At 44.1% G+C, this 24,407-nt stretch overlaps 1 protein-coding gene across 10 annotated transcripts in view; it reads right to left on the minus strand.

Annotated features, from left to right (window-relative positions):
* LOC140190165 (tyrosine-protein kinase Fyn) overlaps nt 1-24,407 on the minus strand; it is a 233,482-nt gene that overhangs the window by 53,598 nt on the left and 155,477 nt on the right. For 8 of the 10 annotated variants that reach the window (XM_072246720.1, XM_072246739.1, XM_072246679.1 and 5 more), the window contains one exon: nt 1,586-1,855. In XM_072246720.1, the coding sequence (XP_072102821.1) occupies nt 1,586-1,844 (259 nt within the window). In that variant the 5' untranslated portion in view covers nt 1,845-1,855. Of the gene's footprint in view, nt 1-1,585; nt 1,856-9,180; nt 9,221-11,988; nt 12,012-24,407 lie in introns of those variants that run through there. The other 2 variants (XM_072246730.1, XM_072246733.1) reach the window with 2 other exon arrangements.

The following is a 24,407-nucleotide window of genomic DNA, read 5'->3' on the forward strand; positions in this document are numbered from 1 at the left end:
CATGACCCATGCCAAACAGGTCAAAGGTAGAGGCCAGACTAAGAGTGGTCCACCGGTCCCCCAGGTTTGGGGGTTCAGCAGAGGGCCAACAAACCTGACTGGTCAAACAAAACTGTTACGGAACAGCAACGAAAAATCCTTCTGCACCTGAGTGTGATGGTACCCCTAAACTTGAGTGGCTGACAGTAGTGAAAACCAAGAGGAAGCTGCTGGCAAAATGGAGGAGACCCTGAACGCCTCCAAGGACAGAGAGAGATGGAGAACCTTCAAGAATGCCCCAAACGCCAGCAGGTGTGAGGACAGTAAGTAGCTAAGATCCACATAGTAACATCAGCACAATGAGCTCTGTCTACGCGACTTAGGTCAACTTGGAGGAGAATCCTGCTCTTGCCCCCCCCCCACCCCAGTGAGAACAAAATTCAACTGCAGTACCCATGACGGCAGTCTCACTTTTAACAACGTGGTCAAAGGGCACCACCAGTTGACTTCCCTCGCTGGCGGTCTTCCACAAACCTTCCAAACTCGCACCACCCTCCTCATCATTTCAGCCGCTCACGTTGGGAGCTTCTCACACGGTCTGCAGTATGCACACCATCTGAGTGTGGATTCACAGACAAGGTTCAGAAAGAGCCCAGGATAGTTTGGAAATTCACTTTTGATGCACGTGTCTGAATTCTCTTGACATTAAAGGGCCATTGGATGCAAGCTGGGAGCTCTCTCACGACTGAGCTTGGCATGAGGGCAACATATCCCCTGGCTGTGTACTGCTCCACACAACGGTCCAGACCATGCACAGATACATATCTGAACTCAGCAGAAAGTTCTGATAACATCATTTTCAACCCTTTGGTCTCAATATACGAGTTAAAGATCAATTTAAATTTTGCTGTTGACAAAGTTCAGCAATATTATAAAGTATTGTAGATCAAACCCAAGGCACTAACTTGCATTTACATTTACTCTTCAATGCATTTCATGGGGGCTTTTGCATGGTGGAGTCATTATTGTGGATTCATTTGCAGGACGTAAGCTTTACGAGCAAGGTCAACACTTGTTGCCCATTACTAATGGGCTTCAGAGAAGAGCCACCCTCCCAAACTGCGGAGGTCTGGGAAATTATTCTTGAATTATGCGCTGGACTTGATGGGCCATTTCAGACTGAAGTTAAAAAGATTTGCTACATTGCCAGCTGCTCAATGAAGGACAACAGACTCACTTCCTCGAAGAGGTATCAATGCTTAAATTTATTTTTAAACAGTAGCTTAGAACTTCATGGTCGCCATTTCTAAGATGGGCTTTTAAACAAAAATCTGGGTTTATTTAATTCCCCAATTTAAGTGCTGCAGCTCGTGATGGGATGTGAACTAGTACGGTTGGATCAATAGCTCAGGTCTCTTAACTACAATCATGATTTGCATAAAAATCCCACTGGCTTCAGAGCAAAGTCCCTCTCTGGTGAGCATCACTGAAAGCAAGCCTGATTCTAGTGAAGGACAGATTCAATACGAGAGTTGGTATTAAACTACACATCAACTTTAAGAGGAAACAAAAGTATCAAAGAGAAAACAGCGAGTATTTTCCCTACCAGTTAATGACCCTCCGCCACGGGTCCGCAGTGTCCCGGTGTGGGAGGAGGTATGAACGCCTCCAAAGACCGTCAATGTTTGTCCGCTTGTCCCATGGAAACTGTTGTAATTGGGAATCCCCGTCACACTGAAGTTGGGGTAATGCTGAGGGGAAGGGTCAGGCCCATACCGATAGCCTGGGTTCTGGGGGATGGAACCAGCCCTCTCATCCACCGTTCCTTTAGTTGTCTCTTTGTCCTTGCATTGCACACAGCCCATTATCTAAACACCTGGAAAAGAGGCCAAAGACAAGTCTCAGTACACAACAGCATTTATGTAAATTGATAGCAACTGGTAGAGCACACTGCCATTTACACATCACTCCAACTACAGCAGGAATACTGGGACAGTATCTGTGCACAGCTGGAACCTGGCTTCAGGGCACAGCTGGAATAAAACACTTCCTTTCCACACTGGTTTGACTGCACTATTAGCGGGGCTAATGCTTTGCCGTTTTCTGCATCATTTCTCTTTGCATCAGTATAAGGGTCAAAACAATAGATTGTTCTCAGGTAGTGGATAATGTCCTTTCTCCAGGACATTAATGAACTTGACAGGCTTCTATAACAATCCAGCAGCTTTACAATCTACTAATATACTAATAACTGCGTTTCCCCCCCTCACTTCACAGTGATGCAATCACAACGAAGGCACACCAATGGATCTACATCAGGGGGTCCCAACCTTTTATATACCATTAACCGAGGGGTCCGCAGACTCCGGGTTGGGAACCCCAGGTCTGCATCAATAGCAGTCTGAAGAGGTTTTCTATGTCACTGAAGACTCTTACAGATCCCTATAGGTGTACAGTGTAGACTAGCATTCTGACCGGGTGCATCATAGTCTGGCATGGGCACTCTATTGCACAGGATCACAAAAGGCGACAGAAGGTTGTCGAGTCAGCCAGCTCCATCATCGGCACAACCACCCCACACCACCCAGGACATCTTCCAGAGGTGGTCCTCCAAGAAGGCAGAATTCATTACCCAGGGCCCTCAACATCTGGGACACACTCTCCTCACGTTACAATCATCAGAGAGAAAGCACAGGAGCCCGAAGATCCACATTCAATGATTCAGGAAAAGCTTCTTCCTCTCCACCATCAGATTTCTGAATGCTCCATGAACGCCATCTCGTTACTTGCTATTCTTTTGTTTGCACCATTTATTCTGTGATTCATGCCTTTGCATTATACTGCTGCCTCAAAACAACGAGTTGTGTGGCATAAGTTAGTGACAATAAATCTGATTCTGAGGTTTTATGAACTGAATTTAAATTCCCTTTACAGCACGCTGGGATTTGAATTCGCACCCTTATCACAGCTCAGGCCTCCGGATAATGGAACAAATAACAGATTGGTGTAATAAGTACTCGCACAGCTATTGCAGGTGCAGTTTGAAGATTAATCAATAGTTTATGGAAACTGGATACGAGTCCACAATCAGAAGGTCACAAGGTTGATGTGATGACAGTCCAGTCACTTTAACTGTGGCTGGAAGCCTGCCACATTCATAGTCCAATGAAATTTCAGACAATACCTACCCAAATGGAAGTGAACATCCAACACTTTCTACATACCTGGCCTGCACTTGCTCTTTCTCAACTCATCCCTGGAGACTTTGACCTCAAGGGATTTGGTTTACGGCATGCTCCCAAAGGATGAGGCAACTGATCGCACTGCTTTTTATGTAAATGTGCTACTAACTGACAAGATGAATTATTGCTTGGATTTTACAAACAGAAGCATGAAATTGAAGGAGCAATTCCATGTTATTTTTACACAAAACCACATTGGAAACTAAGTCATTGATCAGCTAGGGTAAATTAATGATAGTGGAGTTTGAAGAATAGCATCTTAAAAAACAGCTGACTGATATCAGGTCCTCCCTTAGCTTCCATTGCTCTGATGAAAACACATCCAATCTGTTCTCAGGACTGGAATGTTCCATGCTAACCAATCTCCTTGTTCATCTCCAGTGCATTTATGTCTTTTCTGCAGTGTGTCAACCAGAACTGCACACAGCACCAAGACCTTCCTGCTCATATATTCCATGTCCCAGATGACGGCAAGAATCCTGTACATCTACACCAGCTCGTGCACCTGTGCCGCCACCTTTGGAGATCTGTGACCTTGTAAATCGAGGTTTTCAGTCCTCCAAGGAACCCTGCCGTACATAGCAGAAGACCAACGTTTATTAAATCTGTCAGTTATTGGGATTAAATTTCATCTGCCTTTGCTCCATAGAATTTAGCAGCGGATCAATAGTGTGTTTTTTTTATTGAGATACAACGCAGAGCAAGCCTTTCCTGCCCTTTGAGCTGCACGGCCCAGCAATTCGCCTGATTTAATCCGAGCCTAATCACAGGACAACTTACAATGACCAATTAACCTACCAACCACTGGGAGGAAACTCGGAGGAAACCCACGCGGTCACGGGGAGATCGTACAAACTCCATACAGGCAGCGCCGGGTATTGAACCTGGGTTGCTGGTACTGTAAAGCGTTGTGCGAACCACCGCGCTACCGTGCCGCCCCGCAGCTCACTCGAAGACCATCCTTCTCAATACCAGCACCACTAGTTTTAGTGAAAGCCGGCCCTCATTCTCCAAACATACGGACTCTCGATCAGAGCCCTCTTGATGTCCTTAATGGTTAGTTTCAGGAAATGGGTCTTTAGACCTCTGAATGGTAATTAGCAGCTCATACAGGGAGATGCAGTGAAGCAAGGGGACATACAGTAAGTGGCAGAGTATAGAGTGGTGTAGGGAACAGAGGGCCTTCGGAGTACATGTCCACACATTTTTAGAGAGAGTGAGCCAAGCGAACAAGGCATGAGGGATGCTTCCCTCGATTAGGGAAGGCATACAACACAGAGCAGGGAGGTTAAAGTCCAAGGTAAATTTATTATCAAAGTACATATATGTCACCATATACATCCAGAGATTCATTTTCTTGCAGGTATATTCAGTAAGTCCATAATAACCATAATAGAATCAATGAAAGACCGCCCCAACTTGGGCGTTCAACCAGTGTGCAATAGACAACAAACTGTGCAAATACAAAAAGAAATACATAATAATAATAATAATAATAATAATAATAAATAAATAAGCAATAAATATTGAGAACATGAGATGCAGAGTCCTTGAGAGTGAGCCCAGAGGTTGCGGGAACATTTCAGTGATGGGACAAGTGAAGTTATCCTGCTTGGTTCAAGAGCCTGATGGTTGAGAGGTAATAATTAAGCATGCCGCCTGTGCTGAAGGAGATTGTGGAGGAGATGTTGTTGCGATCTGAACTGACTGGTAATGTACAGCCGCTATTTGTTCTGTTCACATTACAGGAAAGACATAGGTTCAAAAGGGATTAAATTTTATCTATCCATACAACTTAACAGCTGAATAATATCACCCTAAGACTATCAGGCTCCAAAAGGGCGACAATCATACCAATGCCCAAGGAGAACAGAGTAAGCTGCTTCAATGACTATCATCCAGTCGCACTCATGATGATGATCATGGCCAGGATCAACTCCCGCCTAAGCAAGGATCTGGACCCGCTGCAACTTGCCTATTGCCACAATGGGTCTACAGTGGACACAATCTTACTGGCTTTCCACTCAATCCTTGGATCACCTGAACAATAGCAATATCTACATCAGCTCGGCGCTCAACACCACCATCCCCTCAGTACTAAGCAACAACCTCCAAAGGGCTTGGTACCCTCCACAACTGGATCCTTGACTTCCTCGTTGGGGAGATCACACTCAGTGCAGATCAGAAATAACATCCCTTTCTCGCTGACGATCAACGCTGATGCACCTCAAGGACTCCACTGCTCTCCTCTCTCTATACCCACAACAGTGTGGCTGGGCATAGCTCAAATACCATCCATAAATTTGATGTTGACACAACTACGGCTGGCAGAATTTCAGATGGTGAAGAGGTGGGTGTACAGGAGTGAGACAGATCAGTTGGTTGAGTGGTGTTGCAACAACAACCTTGAACTCAACATCAATAAGGCCAACAACGTGGTCTTCAGGAAGGGAAGTCAAGGGAACACATAATAGTCCTCATCCAGAGATCAGCAGTGGAAAGTTCCCGGGTGTCAACATCTCTGAAGATCTATCCCTGGCCCAACATATTGATGCAATTACAAAGAAAGCATGACAGCAGCTAAATTTTATTAGGAGTTTGAGGAGGTTTGGAATGCTACCAAAGACTCTTGCAAATTTCTACAGATGTTCTGTAGAGAACATTCTAACTGGGTGCATCACCATCTGTTATGGAGGGGCCACTGCAAAGGATTGTTAAAAGCAGGACAAAGTTGCAAACTCAGCTAACTCATGCAGTATGACCCATAATCTAGTCCAGAAGATTGTAACCTCTTTTTATATACCGGGGTCCCCAAACATTTTTGCACCGCAAACCAGTTTAATATCGACAATATTCTTGCGGACTGGCTGACCGGGGGGGGGGGGGGGGTGTTCAAGTAGGGTTAAACTCACCTCAACATATCTTTTACAGTTAGGGTTGCCAACTTACTCACTCCCAAATAAGGGACAAAAGTAGCAGTCAAATACGGGACAGTGCTTACCCCGGGAAAGACTACCATGACCATGAAGCCTTGCACGGGCACCTGTGTGCGCATCCATGTACATGCCGATTTTTTTTCCCACAAATCGATTTTGACTTAATCTTCCCCACTACGCTGTACATACATTATTTCTATAGGCTGTGTATTTATCATATCATTCCTGCTTTTATTATATGTTAGCGTTATTTTAGGTTTTATGTGTTATTTGGTAGGTTATTTTTTGGGTCTGGGAACACTCAAAAGTTTTTCCCATATAAATTAATGATAATTGCTTCTGCACTTTACGCCATTTCGGCACGAAAGGTTTCATAGGAACGCTCTACCTTAGTGGGACAAGGGTGGTCCCGTATGGGATAAACCAATTTAGCCCAATATTCGGGATGTCCGGGCAAATACAGGACAATTGGCAGCCCTATGTTCAAGTTCAACAGTGCGTGACAGGGAATGAGGAAAGGTGCAACTGACTCATCGTTTCCTCACGGCCCGGTAGCACATGCTTTGCGGCCCGGTGATTGGGGACCGCTGTTTTATACCATGAACTCTTACTGGACCCCAGTTTGGGAACCCGTGCTCTAGACCATAACTGGACCATAATATAACCTTTCTAATGAACCTTTTGCAGTCCTCTGTACAGAAGCTTGCACCAAATTCAGTCACCACCCATCTTATCTCTTTTAAGGGGGTGAATCATTTTCTTTAAAGTGAGAAAATTAATCATCAGCCTCTAATTTTATTTGTTGGAGCTGAAACTCATTAGGAAACGACAGAATCTAATGGAGTGTGTAGATTGTGTTGGAGAGTGCAAAGCAATCTTGCTTGGCACATTAAAAAAAACTCTTCACTGTCTCAGTGTTTCTCTAATGTTTAATTATCACACAGAAAACTAAAAAATCAGCTGAAATTCTGCATAGCTTCCAAATACTATTCCACCTCTACAGCAATGCACTGCATCAATAGTGGATGGGCAGACTTCTGGCACAAATTAATCCCCATTTATCCCTGCCCTGGATTATATGGATGAACATCAGAAACATTAGGATGAGCATCAGTCCAATCAGGACGAACAAGGCTACATTAATGCGGCAAGAAGATTTAAGCAACCATTCCCGTTAAAAGCCACAACGTTACCTCAGCAGTACTGAGACTCTTTGTTACCAGGGACCAGAAAAGCACTGCTTACAAAGGTGCTGGCAGCCAGCAGAGCCACAAATTAATCAATGCCCTTGAGAGAGACTGAGGAGGAGAATTGGCTCACATACAATGCCATTTCCTGGTTTTAGAAGTAAACCTTAATCTGCCATTGCCTGCACTAGACCCAACAGAGGACCAAAAAAAAATCAGACAGTAAAATGGATTTTTTCCCCCAGCTTCCCTTTAATAGCACTGGGTATTTTTGCTTAAGGTATGAAGGTATTCTTTTACCGTTCTGGATGAGACCCCCACAGCTCATGTTGTTACGGTGCTTCTTATTGAAGCCAACCCTGCGTACATTCACTCACATAATTTAAATGCAGATCTGTAGGTTGAAGCAATTCTTTTGTCTCTTTCCAATAACTCACTCTGAGGCTGAATTTTGGAAAAGGTTGTGCGAGTTAATTCTGCTAGTAGGAGCACACTGAAATGCCTCCTTCAGAAAGTTGGCTCCAATTCCCTCAATGTTTCCATTGGCAACCATAGTTTTCCCTGCAGGAGGAAAGTTTTGTTACCAAGTCCCCTGCCGACAGCTTCCTGTTGAGTGGCCACTTTGTTGGGCTTCTATGCAGTTCACAGGACACAGGAACAGACAGTTTGGCCACTATGTACACCGGTTATGATTCTAATTTAAAGTAATCCCAACTGCCTTTACATGATCTCCATCCCTCCATCCCCTTTTAAATATTGCTATAGTATCTGCTTCCAGCATCAGCTCTGGCAACACATTCTGAGTTCTACCACTTCCTGGGTAAAAAATAAAACTTTTATTTATTTATTTATTGAGATACAGCACCACCCAGCCACTTAACCCTAGCCTAATCATGGGAGAATTTACAATGACCAATTAGCCTATTATCCGGTACATCTTTGGACTGTGGGAGGAAACCAGAGCACCTGGAGAAAACCCACGCATTTCACGAGGAGGACATAAAGACTCCTTACAGATGACATCGGTACTGAACTCTGACGCTCTGAGCTGTAATTGGGTTGTGCTAACCACTATGCTACTGTGATGCCCCCAACTTGCCCCCATACATCTCCTTTAAAGCTTCCCCCTCAAACCTTAAGCCTATGCTCTCTGGCATTTGGCATTTCCACCCTGGGAACAAGAGTGATTACTTACCCTACCTTTGCCTCTCAATTTTTTAAACCTCTATCAGGTATCTGTTGTCCAGAGAAATCAATCCAAGACTGTACAACCTTCTTTGTGGCTAATGCACTCCAATCCAGGCAACATCCTGCTGAATCTCTTCTGCACCTTCTTCCAAAGTCTCCCTATCTCTCCTATAAAGTGGTGACCAGAATTGCACACGATAACTGAAATGCAACTTCACTGAAGATTTATACAGCCGCAACATGATTTGCCAACTTTTATCACAAACAGGAGAAACTCTGCAGGCGCTGGAAATCCGAGCAACACACACAAAATTGCTTGAGGAACTCAGCAGGCCAGGCAGCGTCTATGGAAAAGAGTACAGTCGACGTTTCAGGCCCAAACTCAGTCCTGCCGAAAGGTCTCGGCCCGAAACGTCAACTGCACTCTTTTTTCACAGATGCTGCCTGACCTGCTGGATCCTCCTGCATTCTGTGTGTGTTGCCAACTTTTACACTCAATATCCTGAGTGATGAAGGTTAGCATGCCGTATACCTTCTTTACTGCCCTATCTAGTTGTGTTATCACTTCGAGCAAGCTATGGACCTGAACCTAAAGATCACTATATACATCAGTACTGCTTAGAGTCCTGACATTTACTGTATACTTACATCTCAAAACACTGGTTAGGTCACATCTAAAGTACTGCATATAATCCTGGTCGCCCCACTATAGGACGGATGTTGAGGTTTTGAAGAGGGTGCAGAAGATGTTTACCAGGACACTGCCTGGTTTAGAGGGCATCTGCTACCACGAGAGGCTGGACAAACTTGGGTTGTTTTCTCTGGAGCGTTTGACGCCTGGGGGGAGAGAGGTTTACAAGATCATGAGAGGAATAGATAGAGTGGATAGAGAGTATCTGTTTCCCAGGATTGAAATGTCTATTACCAGAGGGCACGCATTAAAGGTGAGAGGAGGTTGTGAGGGGTAAGTTTTTTTTAAACTCAGAGTGGTGGATGCCCAGAATGCACTGCCTGCTATGGTGGTAGAGGTAAATACATCAGAGGTTTTTAAGAGACATTGGGATAGGCACATGGATGTGAGGAAGATGGGGGGGGGGGGGATATGGACATGGTGTAGGTAGGAGGGATTAGTGTTTGGGTGTTTTTGATTTGTTTTTTTAGCTGGTTCAGCACAACACTGTGGGCTGAATGGCCTGTTCTGGGCTTCTATGCTCCATGTTCAGAGTGCAACAGCTCACTTGTCCAAGTCAAACTCCACCCACATTGCCAAATGATCTAATTTCTGCCATTTTATTTAACAATTTCTTTACTACCCAAACTTGCACCAATTTTTGAGTCATTCTGCAAATTACCACAATCAGCCCACCCACATTTTTTGTCCAAATCATCTTTTTTATGCCCTGGAACTCCATTAAGTGAGAGGTGTGTGGACTCCGGATTAGGAACCCCTGATCTATTATACTGTATCACAAGCAAGAGAGGTCCCAAGACTGATCGCTATAGAACACTACCTATAGACAGGCTTGCAGTCAGATTTATACCACTCCACCTTCTATGCTTAAAGCAACTTTGAATCCAATCTACGCAGTCACCTTGAATCTCATGTGCCCTAACTTTCTGGATTAGCCCAGTATAAGATCTTGTTGAATGCTTTACGAAGGTCCATGAATACGCCATCCACTACCCTTTCCTGATCAATCATCAGCTCATCTCCTGAAAAAACCTCATCGTTCATAATGACCCCATCACAAATCATGCTGACTATCTCTAACAAATCTATGCCTCTCCAAATGTGAGTAAATCTTATCTCTAAAAATCTTCTCCAATAGATATGGTTTTGGAAGATGAATGATCAGCTACACAGCGGCCTCAGAAAATTGTCTATGCACGTGTGCGCTCGCCTGCACACGTGCATATTCGTTCCTCTCTCTGACCTGGAGCTTGTTAGCAGCACTCTGCACCCTGACACAGTGGTGTCAAGAAAACAACCTCTCCCCCAATGTCGCAAAAACAAAGGAGCTGGTTGTGGACTACAGAGGAATGGAGACAGGCTAACCCTTATTGACATCAATGGATCTGGGGTTGAGAGGGTGAACAGCTTTAAGTTCCTCGGCATAAACATCACCGAGGATCTCACGTTGTCTGTACATACCGGCTGTGTGGTGAAAAAGGCACAATAGTGCCTTTTTCACTTCAGGCGGTTGAAGAAGTTTGGTATGGCCCCCCCAAATCCTAAGAACTTTCTACAGGGGCATAATTGAGAGCATCCTGACTGGCTGCATCACTGCCTGGTATGGGAACTGTACCTCCCTCAATCGCAGGACTCTGTAGCCCAGCATGTCTGTAGTTGTGAACTTCCCATGATTCAGGGCATTTACAAAGGCAGGTGTGTAAAAAGGACCCGAAGGATCACTGGGGACCAGAGTCACCCCAACCACAAACTCTTCCAGCTACTACCATCCGGGAAATGGTACCGCAGCATAAAAGCCAGGACGAACAGGCTCCGGGACAGTTTCTTCCAACAGGCCTTCAAACTGATTAATTCACGCTGACACAATTGTATTTCTATGTTATCTTGACTACCCTGTTGTACATAATATTTATTACAAATTACAATAATTGCACATTTAGACAGAGATGTAACGTAAAGACTTTTACTCATGTATATGAAGGATATAAGTAATGAAGTCAATTCAATTCAACCTAACATGCAACTCATTTTGGCGGGTTAAAAATGTCTATTCTGTTCCCTAAAAAGTTAATACAGAAATTCAACAGGACCGACACTTGAATACCATGGCTCTGAAAGAAGGTCAGACACCGTACTCACCCACTGATACTCCGAGGCCTAGCCACCTCCTACGGAGGAACAGTCAGGACTGTGTTGGAGTATTCTTCACTTGACTTGATGAGTGTAGCACCGACAATTTTCAAAAAACAATTCTAGCCAAGAAAAAGCTGCCTGTTTGATTGGTATCCCATCAATTATCATTCATGTCCTGGCATTCAAAGGCAGTGATGTAGAGCATTTACTAAATGCAGTCTGGTTATTTGGCCAGGATACTCCTAAAGCATCTGCCAAACCCACAGGCCCACCACTGATGACATAGGAACCAGGTGCATTGGTTTCTCTCCAACACCCACGCCATTTTGCCTTGGAAATGGACAATTGTTGCTGGGTTTAAGTCTGTGAATGGTGCTGTAATAGCAGGCGAGTGCCTTCACCTGGAATAGTGCAGCTCACCAGCAAATTCTTGAGGACAATAGGGATAGGCAACAAATGTAAAAGTACTCTTTCACCAATAAGCAGACTGAATTCCTGAGAAAGGATCAGAATTTGTTTCACCAAAAAAAAAGTGCAGAAGGCACCTTGGCTGGCATGGATGAGTTGGATCAAAGGGCCTGTTGTATAACTCTAAGACTCTAGAAATGCCAAAGTCTAGTGTACGCACTTACTTGGGCTGCTGACTTCTCTGTAGTTTGGTTAGTCCAGTCTGAACATGCCAGGCAACTTGTGTAGCTTCTGATCACACCTCGGTTCCAATTTCATTTGCAAACAAAAACATAAACCTTCCTTCAATGGTAATCTTACAACGATTTGCCTGCTACGTCACCATGTTCCAGAGCTGACAGCAGGATTGGGACAGGCGCAGAGTATCACTTTCTGCTACACTGCGTTAAGCATGGAAAAGTGGCCAGCTGACAACCGTCAATGGATCAGATACACGTCGTTAAGTAGGTTAAATTTGCAGACACACTGGGAAAGAGCTGAATGAAGAGCTATTACGAATTGCTAGCCCAGGCACAGTGGGCCAGATGGTCCCTTTCCCCATTGCATGACCAATTCAGCCAAAACAACTAAGTTGGATTCATTAATAACACTGAGAGTGCGATGGAAACTGGGCCCTTGTTTGAAGACTTCCAGATAACAATCTGCGTCTGCCCACCACGTGGTGATCTGTCTGCAAATGCTCAGTGACAAAACGCTAATGTCCCTTTGCCAGCAATATTTCTCAAAGCAAAACTGCAGCCTGTGATCTGCAACAGTGTGGTAAAATGTGTCGGAAATGTTGAAGTTCTAGAAGCACGAGAATAATTCTCAACATCCAGTTACCAGAAATGTGCTGCGTGACACTCGTATGGTTGCTGCTTTGCTGTGCTTGAAAATGCTGTTTCTTTCCGTAACACGCAAGCAATAACCTCACATTCAACAGAAAAAGCAAAGGTTAAAAAACACTATTTAAATGAGACCTGCTGAGATACAAATTTTATTAACTTGTGTTTCTAAGTGCAGAGTAATATTAAACCAAGGTACAGCACATGTTAAAAAGGGTATGTACATTTCGTTATGACACTCTAAATGCCAAAAACATTTAACACTATCTTAAAGGCTTGTCATACTTGAGTGGGCAGATGTAACAAGATAACAAAATTAATGACCAGTTAATCAGTTCTTGGCAGGCGTGACCCATGCATTGAACATTTGGTCAGATCATCAGAACCTCCTGGTGCCCCCTGTTATTCTAATACCACCATCACCTCACAACCCATCAGAACAAATGGATTAACTAAAAAGGAAAAACATGAAGACCAGTCACTCACAGCATACCAGGCACCCATCACCCACTGTGTGGACAAAAGCTCGCTCTGCACATCTCCTTTGAACATACATCCTCTCACCTTAAATTGCATTAGACAATTTGGCCCTGGGATAACGATACCAGCTGTCTACTCTATCCTCTACCTGTGCCATTCACAACGTTACAACTTTCCACCCCCAATCTCTGCCACTCCAGAGATTATGCAGGAGCTCCTCACAATGACAGCCGCCATTTCAGTAACTGTCTCCCTCTCCACTGGCAGGACCATACCAGATGACCCAGAGTAAAATATAGAGGGGTTGGTGGGTAGAGGGACAAAGTGGTGCACAATTTGGCACTGTAACAAAAGAATCAAAGAGAAATTGGTTAGTATAGGAGAGAAAACTACAGGGAAATGGGGAGGGGAAGTGGGATTGTCCTGGATCTAAGGGACTGAATGCCCACCTCCTGTGTTTTAATAAAAAAGACGGTCTGAAGTAGTAACTACCTCACATCCTCACCCTCACGCAGGCTGATCTGCAAGGGGGTAGCCCCTTAAAAGTTCAGCAAACTGAATTCAGCATTGTCTGACTGGGAGCCATTTCAGATTGGAATTCAATCGGATGAAGCAAATAGTCACTAGACACTGATGAGGAGAGAAACCCAGCAGGCAAGAGCAAGAGAGGGAACACAGAACGAAGGGAGGAGGACAGGCAAGTGGGCAATATTATCTAATATGCTTGTGAAATGCTTCCTTTGGACAAGCAGAGCCTTAAATATGTTTCATATTACACTGCACCGGGGAGAAATAACTAAGGGCTGGGAGATGACTGATGGGCTTGGGAGGAGGACCAAAGGGTAGAATGCAACATGGAGTGAGAGGGAAAACCAAGAGTTTTTGGGTCTGACCTTACAGATTGTAATGATGGCCCGATTAACTGAAATCTACCGTAACTTGAAGCAATGAAGGGAGATTGAGAAGTCTGCGTCTGCTCTCTGTGGAGAGTGAGGATGATGTTGAACTCACTGCAATTCCTAAGGGAACAGGCAGATTAACAGACCCAAAGCTGACCTGATGACCAATCTGAATGGCACTCGAGCAAGAGGAAGTAACTTTCTGATACCTGACCACTGATGACCAAAATCCTAGTCCAACGCAGCATGGCAAGACACTGACCAATATGTAACAGTGAATTGTTTTAGTATAGTTATACTTATTTATATAATCCCAAGTATTTCATCATGTAATGGATCTATAAAGAATCAATTCAACCAAAGGCCAAGATCCTTTAGACAGGATCTTTTAGATGTAACAAAAGAGCTGTGTTGCTTCAGGCAACCAGACTGCAGCTGCAGATGAAACATGAACAGGATAGATACATACAAAATATTTAATATATAACATTTTATACAAAATATAAAGCATCTTACATTCAGTCTGGGTACCTTCCAAACTGATGGCATGAACATCAATTTCTCCTTCCAGTGAACACAGTCCCCCCACCCCCAACAACCACTTCCTTTATTCCCTACTCTGACCTTTTACCTCTTCTCACCTGCCTGTCACCTCCCCCTGGGTCCTCTCCTCCTTCCCTTTCTCCTATGGTCCACTCTCTTCTCCTATCAGATTCCTTCCTCTCCAGCCCTCGACCTTTCCCACCCACCTTTTTATTCTGGCACCTTCCCTCTTCCTTGGCAGTCCTGAAGGAGGGTCTCGACTTGAACTGTCGACTGTTTATTCATTTCCCTAATTGCTGTCTGACCAGCTGAATTCATCCAGTATTTTGTGTGTGTTGCTTTGGATTTCCAGCATCTGCAGACTTTCTCCTCTTTAATATATATGCACATAATCCACTAATTATAATCGGAACACCAACCTTTATTTTTCCTTCATTTTATATATCCACGTATGCATACTCATGCATGTGTATGTAAAAGGAAATTAAAATAGATATTCTGATTATAGTTAGTGGATTGCAAACTCAAAGAACAATGAATTACTAAGTGATGAGAATGGGCTCTAGACTAGGTTATCTACATTTGGTTATCAGGTTTCTCTGCAGCCAATTAAACAAGAGCACCTACAATTGTTAACTAGCAAGATGATAACCAAATCACAAGAGCGTTTATTGAAGGAAATGTTCAGCATTTTCTACAAGATATTCCACAGCCACACTTGGGTGGGTGGAAACTGATATTATTTTCCATGCGTCCTGTCAATAGCACCAGCTCGTTGAATAATGATTTTAGTAAAGGGAGAGTGCATATAGTTTTTTTTAAAAAAAACACCTGCGGGGGCACACAATCTACCATACAAGTGCAAAAATATTTCAAAGAGAAGGAAGGAGAGGCTAAGATTTTCGGTTACAGAATATTGCACTACAACTTTCTGCAGTCTGATGGAGCAGCCAGTAAAACACGGCCACAGGGCAATCTCTGTTCCACCCACACTCTGCGAAGAAGAAAAAGGCACACGAGAAATAGTAGCTGAAGCTGGTCATAAAGCCTCTCGAGCTGAACAGAGCCATTAATTCCGGGGAGAGGGAGGAAAATTTTGAGGGGGGGGGGCTGAGGAGATGGGGATGTGTCGGTCTGCTTGACACAACATTTATTGGTCCCTAAAGCTCCTGTTAGTTACTAAAGGACAAAATATTCACAGCAAGGGTCGCAGGAATGAGAAACGCTGGCTCCCACCTTCAGATTCCCCTAATCTTCAATTTTGCTACTTGGAATAATATCAGCTCAGAACATGAGCAATACTGAATCACCCACAGTCCACTGAGAAACAAAATTCCAAAGAGTTTTTAAATGCAATTTTAATTTAACATTTTATGTATTTTTACTGTAAGTTACAGCTTTTATTATGTATTGCATTGCTCTGCTGCTGCACAACAACAAACTTCACGACACACGCCAGTGATATTGAACCTGATTGCAAGTTAACAGCCTTCTAATCTTTGTGGGACCCGGGCACCCGTTCACCTACTTTGTGTTAGACACGCTAGCCCAAGGAAGCAGTCCTTCCACTGAGAGGGACAGCAGACTAGATGTGGGTAGGATGTTTCCTGAGGCTGAGGAGTCTAGGAGCAAGGGGCATAGTTTCAGAATAAGGATTTAACCAAACTGGACTGAGATGAGGAGAATTTTTTTTTTAAAAACTGAAGAGTCAGGTGGACCCTGTTGAGTTTCCTTTATTACAGTGCTGTAACCAGTCAGTCACATTTATTCAGAACACAGATCAGTCAGTCTCCAGACCAGGGGTTCCCAACCTGAAATCCACAGACCCCTTGTTTAATGGTATTGGTCCATGACATAAAAAGGGTTGGGAACCCCTGCTCTAGACATTAAGGGGCCACCTCTCTGCACTGCCATGGACTTGTCTTCAATTACACCTTCATTTTTTCCTTTGCACTAAGATCTTGCTTTTGCAGGTTTTTTTCCCTCCCAATATATGGTATAATTTAATGCACAATTTGTGGACGATTTAGTCTGTGTGTTGTGTCTGTGCTGGCGCTGCCGCAAGTCTATCCATTGTATCTGTATCTGTTCCTCAATATGCTTGTGCCTGTGGCAATAAAGACTTCTGCTCTGGAAGAATGGTAGAACAGGTACAAAGGGCTGAATGGCCTACTCCGACCCCCTACTTCTTATGTCTGTATGTTCTGAACCCAAGGCCAGCCAAGTAGAAACATTTCAGTCATGATTCTGTTTGCAATTGGTAGGCAGGGGTTCAGCAAAATATGGGGGACTAGCAGGGATAGAGCTACTCCTGGGTTTCGTTGTATCCACAATGCCTGCCAAAAATGAGCAACCAAGATCGCATGCAAAGTCTGTGAGACGGTGCACGGCAGCCAGAGAACACAACACCAGATAGAGATCCAACCTCCAGTGAAGGGGAATGAGAGGCATGTGGAATGAGAGGATGTCTCACCAATGGGGCAAAGCTACTGGCTACTCCCTTTGTCCCGCCTGCCTCCCTAACCAATCCCGACAGCAGCAGCAAAATCTGGCCGTCATCACTCGGAGGAAAGCACAATATGTCAGAACTGTTGGATTGCGCCTCTCCATCGACACAGAATAAATAGTGTTCTGAGAGAAAGCACACATGGGAGTACTTTAATTTGAAATGCTGCCGTAGAGATTTAGTGAAGATCAAACAGTTACAAGCACCTAGTGCTCTTGGCCATCCTTTCCTATGCTTAGAATTGCTGGGAGATTCTACCGTTGGACTGCCAATTGCAATCAGAAAGATTAAAAAGATAATTATTTCAGTGTTTTGCAAATAGTGAATATTTCCAGCTTTATTGCTAATTGTGTACCCTCTCTGCAGAGGATAACAGCACTCCTTTCCTTCCAATTATAACCTGTCAAAGGAGAATTGAGTCATTTTGCACAAACCTCAAGAGATGCTGAGGGCGGGAACCAACCATTGCATCAGGTAGATGGTGCCAGAGTTTCATTTAACACACATACAAGGGCAAAGTTACATGCATCTGTGCATTACAGGCTTTCCACTCCTTAACTTGGATGGCCCACATACACTGGCCTTGTCAACAATACCACGATTAAATAGTTTTAAAAAAAGTCACAGGCACAAGTAATCAAAGATTAGCATCACAAACACTTGCTTTGCTGGGGCTCGTGTAATGTGGACTCCCACCATCTATCCTTGTTCATCAGAGAATGCGGAGATGGTTTAACACTCAATTTCTGAGTATATTGCTTCAGTGGGTTGTGATCGCTGTTGCTGTTTGTGGTGGCGGTGGTGTGCACGCAGAGGCGCAGGACAGTCGGGCCAACTAAAGGTCCATGGAGACCCAATCCCCATCAGTCAGGAGCAAACTGTCTCCTGCTGCTTCTCCAGGGATCCTGCTCTCGGAACCATTATCACGGGATGCGCCCTGATGGCCTGGGTCCTGCGCAACCCACTCTCAAATGCTCGATGGGTATATTGTTCAAAGAGATTACAGGGGGCATTAATGCTTTGTAAGGAGCATGATATCAGCTTGATATCAGGATGAATGTAAAAACATGCTGATTGCAGAGCATGTACTTCCTGCAGAAATGTTTATAAATAAATTCTATTTTTGAAATTTTACAAAAATCGTGTGACTATTCCCTCAGTCTACAGCTGAAATTACAACTAAAAATACAAGCCCAACACTAACACCGACTGCATCATACAGCCGCATTTTTCTGAGCAAAATAGTGTAGATTACAAGCTTGCAGGATCTGTCTGGTGCCACAAGTGACCATTAGGTACCATTCACGGGCATCAGCTGTTCCAGTGTAGAGTATGTAAGACACACACACACACACACACACACACACACACACACACACACACACACGTGTTTTTTTGCTTCATAGTATCTATAATTTTGTAGACAAACTCTGCAACTAATCTCTGTGCACAATAAGATCTCTAAAACAATGTAATAAAACATTTGGATTCTATACGTGGTGAGACTGGCTGATGGGCAAGTTTTGACCAGAGTTCAATGTTCAAAGTTCAACATATATTTATTATTGAAATACATACATGTCACCATATACAACCCCGAGATTCATTGCCTTGCGGGTGAAACAACCCGGTTTCCTTGGCTGTGCTAAGTCCAGGGAAGACAACCTCTGGCCCCGCAAAACTTTGTGAGATTGGGGTATGCTCGACCCCACCCCAATCCCCGGTTTGTGTGGATGCTGTGTCATTCGCTACCCTGTTACAAATTAATGCCACGTAATAACAGATGGTACACTGCATATGATTAAAGGAATTATATTTATGAATCTTAACTGAAGGGTTAGTAAAGAATAACAAAGAGAAAAGGGCCCATTCTAATTGAACAGTCAAATGTGCATAAGTTAGAGCTCATCTTGAACTTCTCTGTCACTCACGAGCTGGGCCGTCATCAATGTGAACGGCCACACCACCTTCCGAACGTCGCTCGCAATCCATTTTGAACAAATGGGTCTCCCGCCGGATCGTATGCTACGACCGGTTCTCCCCAGCGTCTTCTCTCTCCTCACCTCCCTTCAAACAAAAGCTCCAAGCCCAGCCTCAGTGTCCCTCACCAGAGAAACCTCCTCTTAATCCGACCATCCTATTTGGATGCACACATTTCTCCTCCCTCTCATCTTCAACAGAAACCCAAACAAGCATGGAAGCAGAACAGACTGCTCTTACAGAGCTGCCAAGATGAAATATATACAGCATAACAGTAAAATTATGAACCAGGGCATTACACGGGCATACTCAATAAATCCATCAGAGAATTATAACCATAACAGAATCAATGGAAGACCACTTGTGCATTCAACCAGTGTGAAAAAGACAAACTATAAAAAAATACAAAAAAGAAAGAAATAATAATTATGTCTTTCCTGATCTAGATTGTTACCGCATCTCTAATGACTGGATCTTACTAAGTGTAAACTCATAGCTGTTGATTGCTCATTATCACTTTGTTAAACAATTAGCTTTTGTCATCAGGGCGGCCATTTTATATTGTTGGCAGTTTTCAGTCAGTTAGAATCAATTTGTTGGAAGTTGAGGGAGTTTTGATCAGTGTTTGAATCTGCCTTTCATTCACAATGCTAAGTAGTACTGTCTTTTTACACCAGCTCCTTGCATACTGTAACGTGCTGGCGAACAATGAAAGCACCTTCAACTACAACTGCTCTGGGACTGGAATTATCTGTCTCTCTAGCTTGAGAGAACCAGCAAAACACTTGAGTAAGGGCAGAATAATAATAATAATAATAATAATAATAAATGAATAAGCAATAAGTACTGAGAACATGAAATTAAGAGCCCTTGAAAATGAGTCCATGGGTTGTGGGAACATTTCATTGATGGGGTGAGTGAAGTTATCGCTTGATGGTTGAGTGGTAATAACTGTTCCTGAACCTGGTGGTGCGAGTCCTGAGGCTCCTGACTGCAGTAGATAAACTGGGCGGTGGGGGTCCCTGGTGATGGATGTTGCTTTCCTACATCAACAAATTTCAATTATGTCCACTCTCAAGATGCAACTAGGGCCCTGGATTTAATACCAGCGTCAAGAGGAGGCAGTTCAAATGGTGTAGTGCACTCTCAGTACTACACTGGGGGGGGGGGGGGGGGTCAAGCTAAATTCTATCCTTGGGCTCCTGGAGTGGGGTTTGAACCCTTGACCTCCTGTCATCAAGACAAGACAATTTCACCACGGAGCTGTGGTTAGCTGATTAGCATTAAAAAAAAAGAACATTTTACTATTTATTTTCAATTTGCTTTGAACTCCTGATGGGAATAACGTCTTTAACATCATGTGAACCTCCTATGGTGCTCCTTAAAGATACAGGCAATTGCAAACTGAACACTCTCTGACTGGGTCAATCTGTGGATCACTTATGTCTGGAATGTAAGAGAGTCATCACGTGCTCAGACCAAACCCTGGCACATGATCTTCACTGCTCCTCGTACTTCCCACAAGCACCTCACCCTTGACACACTAAATGAAATAGGTTTTCCATCAACTGTGTTAACTATTAAATTATTAATAACACTGCCAACACAAAACACGGTGAGAATATATAACCAAGATTGCAACTGAAAATGTGAATAATGGCAAAATAAATCCCAAGGAGATTTCTGAACGAAATTTCCCATTAAACTTGTTAAATCTCAGAAGTGCACAGACTAAACAACGACTCTGTTGTGTATTTGATATTTCAGTGATATTTGAGTAATATTGTAAATATATCCATTTGATTAAGCATTCTTGTTTGTTTAAATAATACCTTGTAGGTTATATGTAAAAGCAAGCACATGACGTACGTTATCACGACATCACATGATGTGTATGTGCCTCGCTTAAAGTAAAAACCAAAGTATACACGTTTATCTCCCAGCTCCCTTGTTTTCCTTTCAATTAGGTTTTGTGTTTTGAAGTTACAAAACATACTGGACCCCATGACTGTTCCCATGACAACATCAGACTGCAACTTTTACGGTGCAAGTGCACACCATCAGACAGGAGAGAACATCTCAAAGACAAGGTCAAGTTCAATTTTATTGCCATTCAACTATACACATGTATACCGCCAAATGAGACAACGCACCGCCGGACAACGGTGCACAACGCTGCACAAGTACCTCACACACATAACACAAAGTAATATTACCGCAAATAAATTAACAAATAAGGTACATATACAAGTAAACAATATTACACTACTGGCACTTCAGAGGTGGTGAGACCTGGATGGTGGCTGTGCGTTCAGCAGTCTCACAGCCTGGGGATGAAGCTGTCTTGCCCTAATGCTATGGTAACGTCTCTTTAATTATTCTTGAAATACTGACTTCCTCCAAGCTTACTTCCTTTGATAACTGACCTAAATTATTGATTGGCAACAATCCCATCACTAACAAATCACCACCACTTTGCTTTGCAGGGAGCACACCATCCGGTGCTTCTCAGGAGCTTTAGCCTGGTGAGAAAGGGAGGCTTCAAAGGTTGTTTTGAGGGAATGAAGACAGGTAGAGATGTGAGGCTGAGTGAATCTGCTTGCTCGTGGCTTTGGCAGGTGGCGATCTCACTGTCAAGGTGGAGTAATTAGATAGCAGAGGTTTGTGGGGCTGGAGGAACAGCAGCAAAGGGAGAGCTGAGACAATGGAGAAGCAGGAGAAGTTTAAACCAGGCATGCTGTTCAACTGAGACCCCGAGCTGGGCAGCAAATCTCGGGGTGACATGGGGTTTAGTACAAGTTAGAAACGTGTATACACACACACTCGTCATAAGCGAAAGCAACCTGATGAGATTGGGAATCAGCATCACTGCTCAAAACTTTCTCACCTCTTTCCACCCCGACCTGTGGAGAAAGCCCACGGTATAACAAGCAAGCAATAAATATTCATTTGGACATGGGAATGCTTGCAAAGATAACAGGCTATCTGTAGCCAGGGCAATTTGCTATTAAAGATTTCACCAGCTGTTGACGCTACCAAGGCCTACTTTCAGATCTGGACCGAGGGTAGGGCAGGGGAAGACACAGGAGACTGCATAGTCCTGAAGTGGTCTGTGCTGTTGATCCACGAAGGTTCTGAATGGGCACTGTGACACCAAGATCAGCCAGACCACCTGATTTTGTCCAGTTTCCCCCCCCCCCATGCAATTTGCCCATTCCTTCACTCAGAAACAGGGAGTTGCACTGTCAATTTTTAATCATAATCCACATTTAGGACTGCAAAGATAATAATTAATTGTTTTAAGAGGTAACCAAGATAGATTATTTCAGCTGCTGGGTACTTCTAGCATTTTTGGGTTTCCCCTCGCCCCCCTTGTTCCAGATTACAGCACCAGCAATTTCTGGTCTCTACATTATTCCTTCCATGGATCACAGAGTGGTTACAACAGAGAAGGCCATTCAGTTTGCCATGCCTGTGCCAACTTTACACCAGAGCAATCACACATGTCCTATCTCAGCCGCCTGACGTTTGACAGTCTGGTACTGTAATGGGAATCGTTCTGCCTGATCTTAAGTACATCAGCTGCCCTGGTAGTCTCCTCTGTTCCAACCCCATCTTCACCACACAATTTGAATCTCTCAGTCCTGGAATAATTTCAGAGCATTTCTTTGGCACCCTTCCCAAAGCCTTTTATTTCTTTCCTAAAGAGTAGCTTCCAAGTACTCTAGCTGTAGCCAGTGTGTTATAAAGAATCACCATGGATTTCCTTCTTTTGCCCCAAATGCATTTCAACCACTTTCTCATCTTGCTATACCACTCTCACTGAATTTCACACATTCACCCCCCGCCCCGCCCCAAGATCCTTGCACACCTACAGGACTGCATCCTCTAGTCTATATTCTCCCACTTCACATTTCTATAATTCAGTTCCTCAGTTTTCACACTGAGATGATCTTTGGTGTTTGGTTCAGATCTCTGACGGTTTCCATAAAATCAGAGTACTGGCACAGGATTCTCACCTCATGCATCTTTCATGTGCAACCCCTGAGAGTCAAGAGTTGAAGCCTCTGCTGCTCCATGCAATCTCTTTGGCTCCGTCATCAGAGCACCAGGAAACCCGCTGTTAAAGCCACGCATGAAGCTGGAGCCAGAGATTATTGTGGCTCTCTTGCTGGCCACCACTGTTGCAAGTCTTTTTGTACTGCAGGCCACAAAACTTAATCGGTTAGCAAAGTCATAGTTTCCATCCATAATGTGGTTGGCGCACCAAAAGCAGCCTTTGCACCGTTTGCTAATTCTGCATGATGCTGCTTCATCTGCTTGGCCCCAAAACCACACGATTTTCACTGGCTGGACTGCTCTTCTCTTCTCCACTGGGTGAGGTGGCTTTCCCTTATTAAGTGCTGAATTAGAAAGAGGGTTTTATTATCACCGACCTATGTGGTGAAACTTCCTGTTTAACGGCAGCAGTACAGTACAAGGCATGAAAGTTAATACAAATAAGTGAAAAAGAGAGCAACGAGATCGTGTCCATGGACTGTTCAGAAACCTGATGGCGGAGCGGAAGGGGTTGTTCCTAATACATTGGGTGTGGCTCTGCAGGTTCCTGAAGATGGTGGTAATGTGAGGAGGACATGTCACGGATGGTGAGGGCCAGTAGAGATGGATGCTGCCCTGTTGAGGCATGGCCCTTTGGTGATGTCCTTCATGGCCGCAAGGGTTGTGTCTGTGATGGAACTGGCCAAGTCTACAGCTCACTGCAGACTCTTACGAACTTACAAGTTGGAGCTTCCATATGAGGCGGTGATGGCACAAGCCTTGGTATCATTAACTGTTTCTCTTCCAACACCCACCCTGACCCTCCAGACGAATGCGAGCTGTGGAGATCTGACACAAAAGAGGTCAGGCCCGGGGCAGGTCAGTGGGCATGAGGTGCAGGTAACCCACTCCTGCTCTCCTCACTGGAAGATTTTGCAGTTGTCTGATTACTGCCAGAACTTTGGAGTGAATTGCCCTAGATTAGATAGATTAGATAGATTATATACAGCCCTCAAGGAGGTGACGGCCAGCCTCCTTGATAAACCACTGCGGTCTTGCCGGTAATGGTGCTGTTGGGTAGGGAGCCCCAGGGTTTTGACCCAGCTTCAAAGAAAGACCAGTGACTAGAAAGGGAGCTGCATGCTGTGGTGTTCCCATGCACCTGTTGCCCTTGCCATACTTGGTGGCAGAGCTCTTTTGTGTTTAAGGCAGTGCAAGGGGTACCTCTCAAACAGGCTACTTTGACCTGGATGGTTTGGAGCATCTTGAAAATTAACGGAGCCGCACTCACCAGTTCCAGACTTGTAGAGTGG

Source organism: Mobula birostris, chromosome 2 (genome assembly GCF_030028105.1).
Source record: "Mobula birostris isolate sMobBir1 chromosome 2, sMobBir1.hap1, whole genome shotgun sequence".
NCBI classification, from domain to species: Eukaryota; Metazoa; Chordata; class Chondrichthyes; order Myliobatiformes; family Myliobatidae; genus Mobula; species Mobula birostris.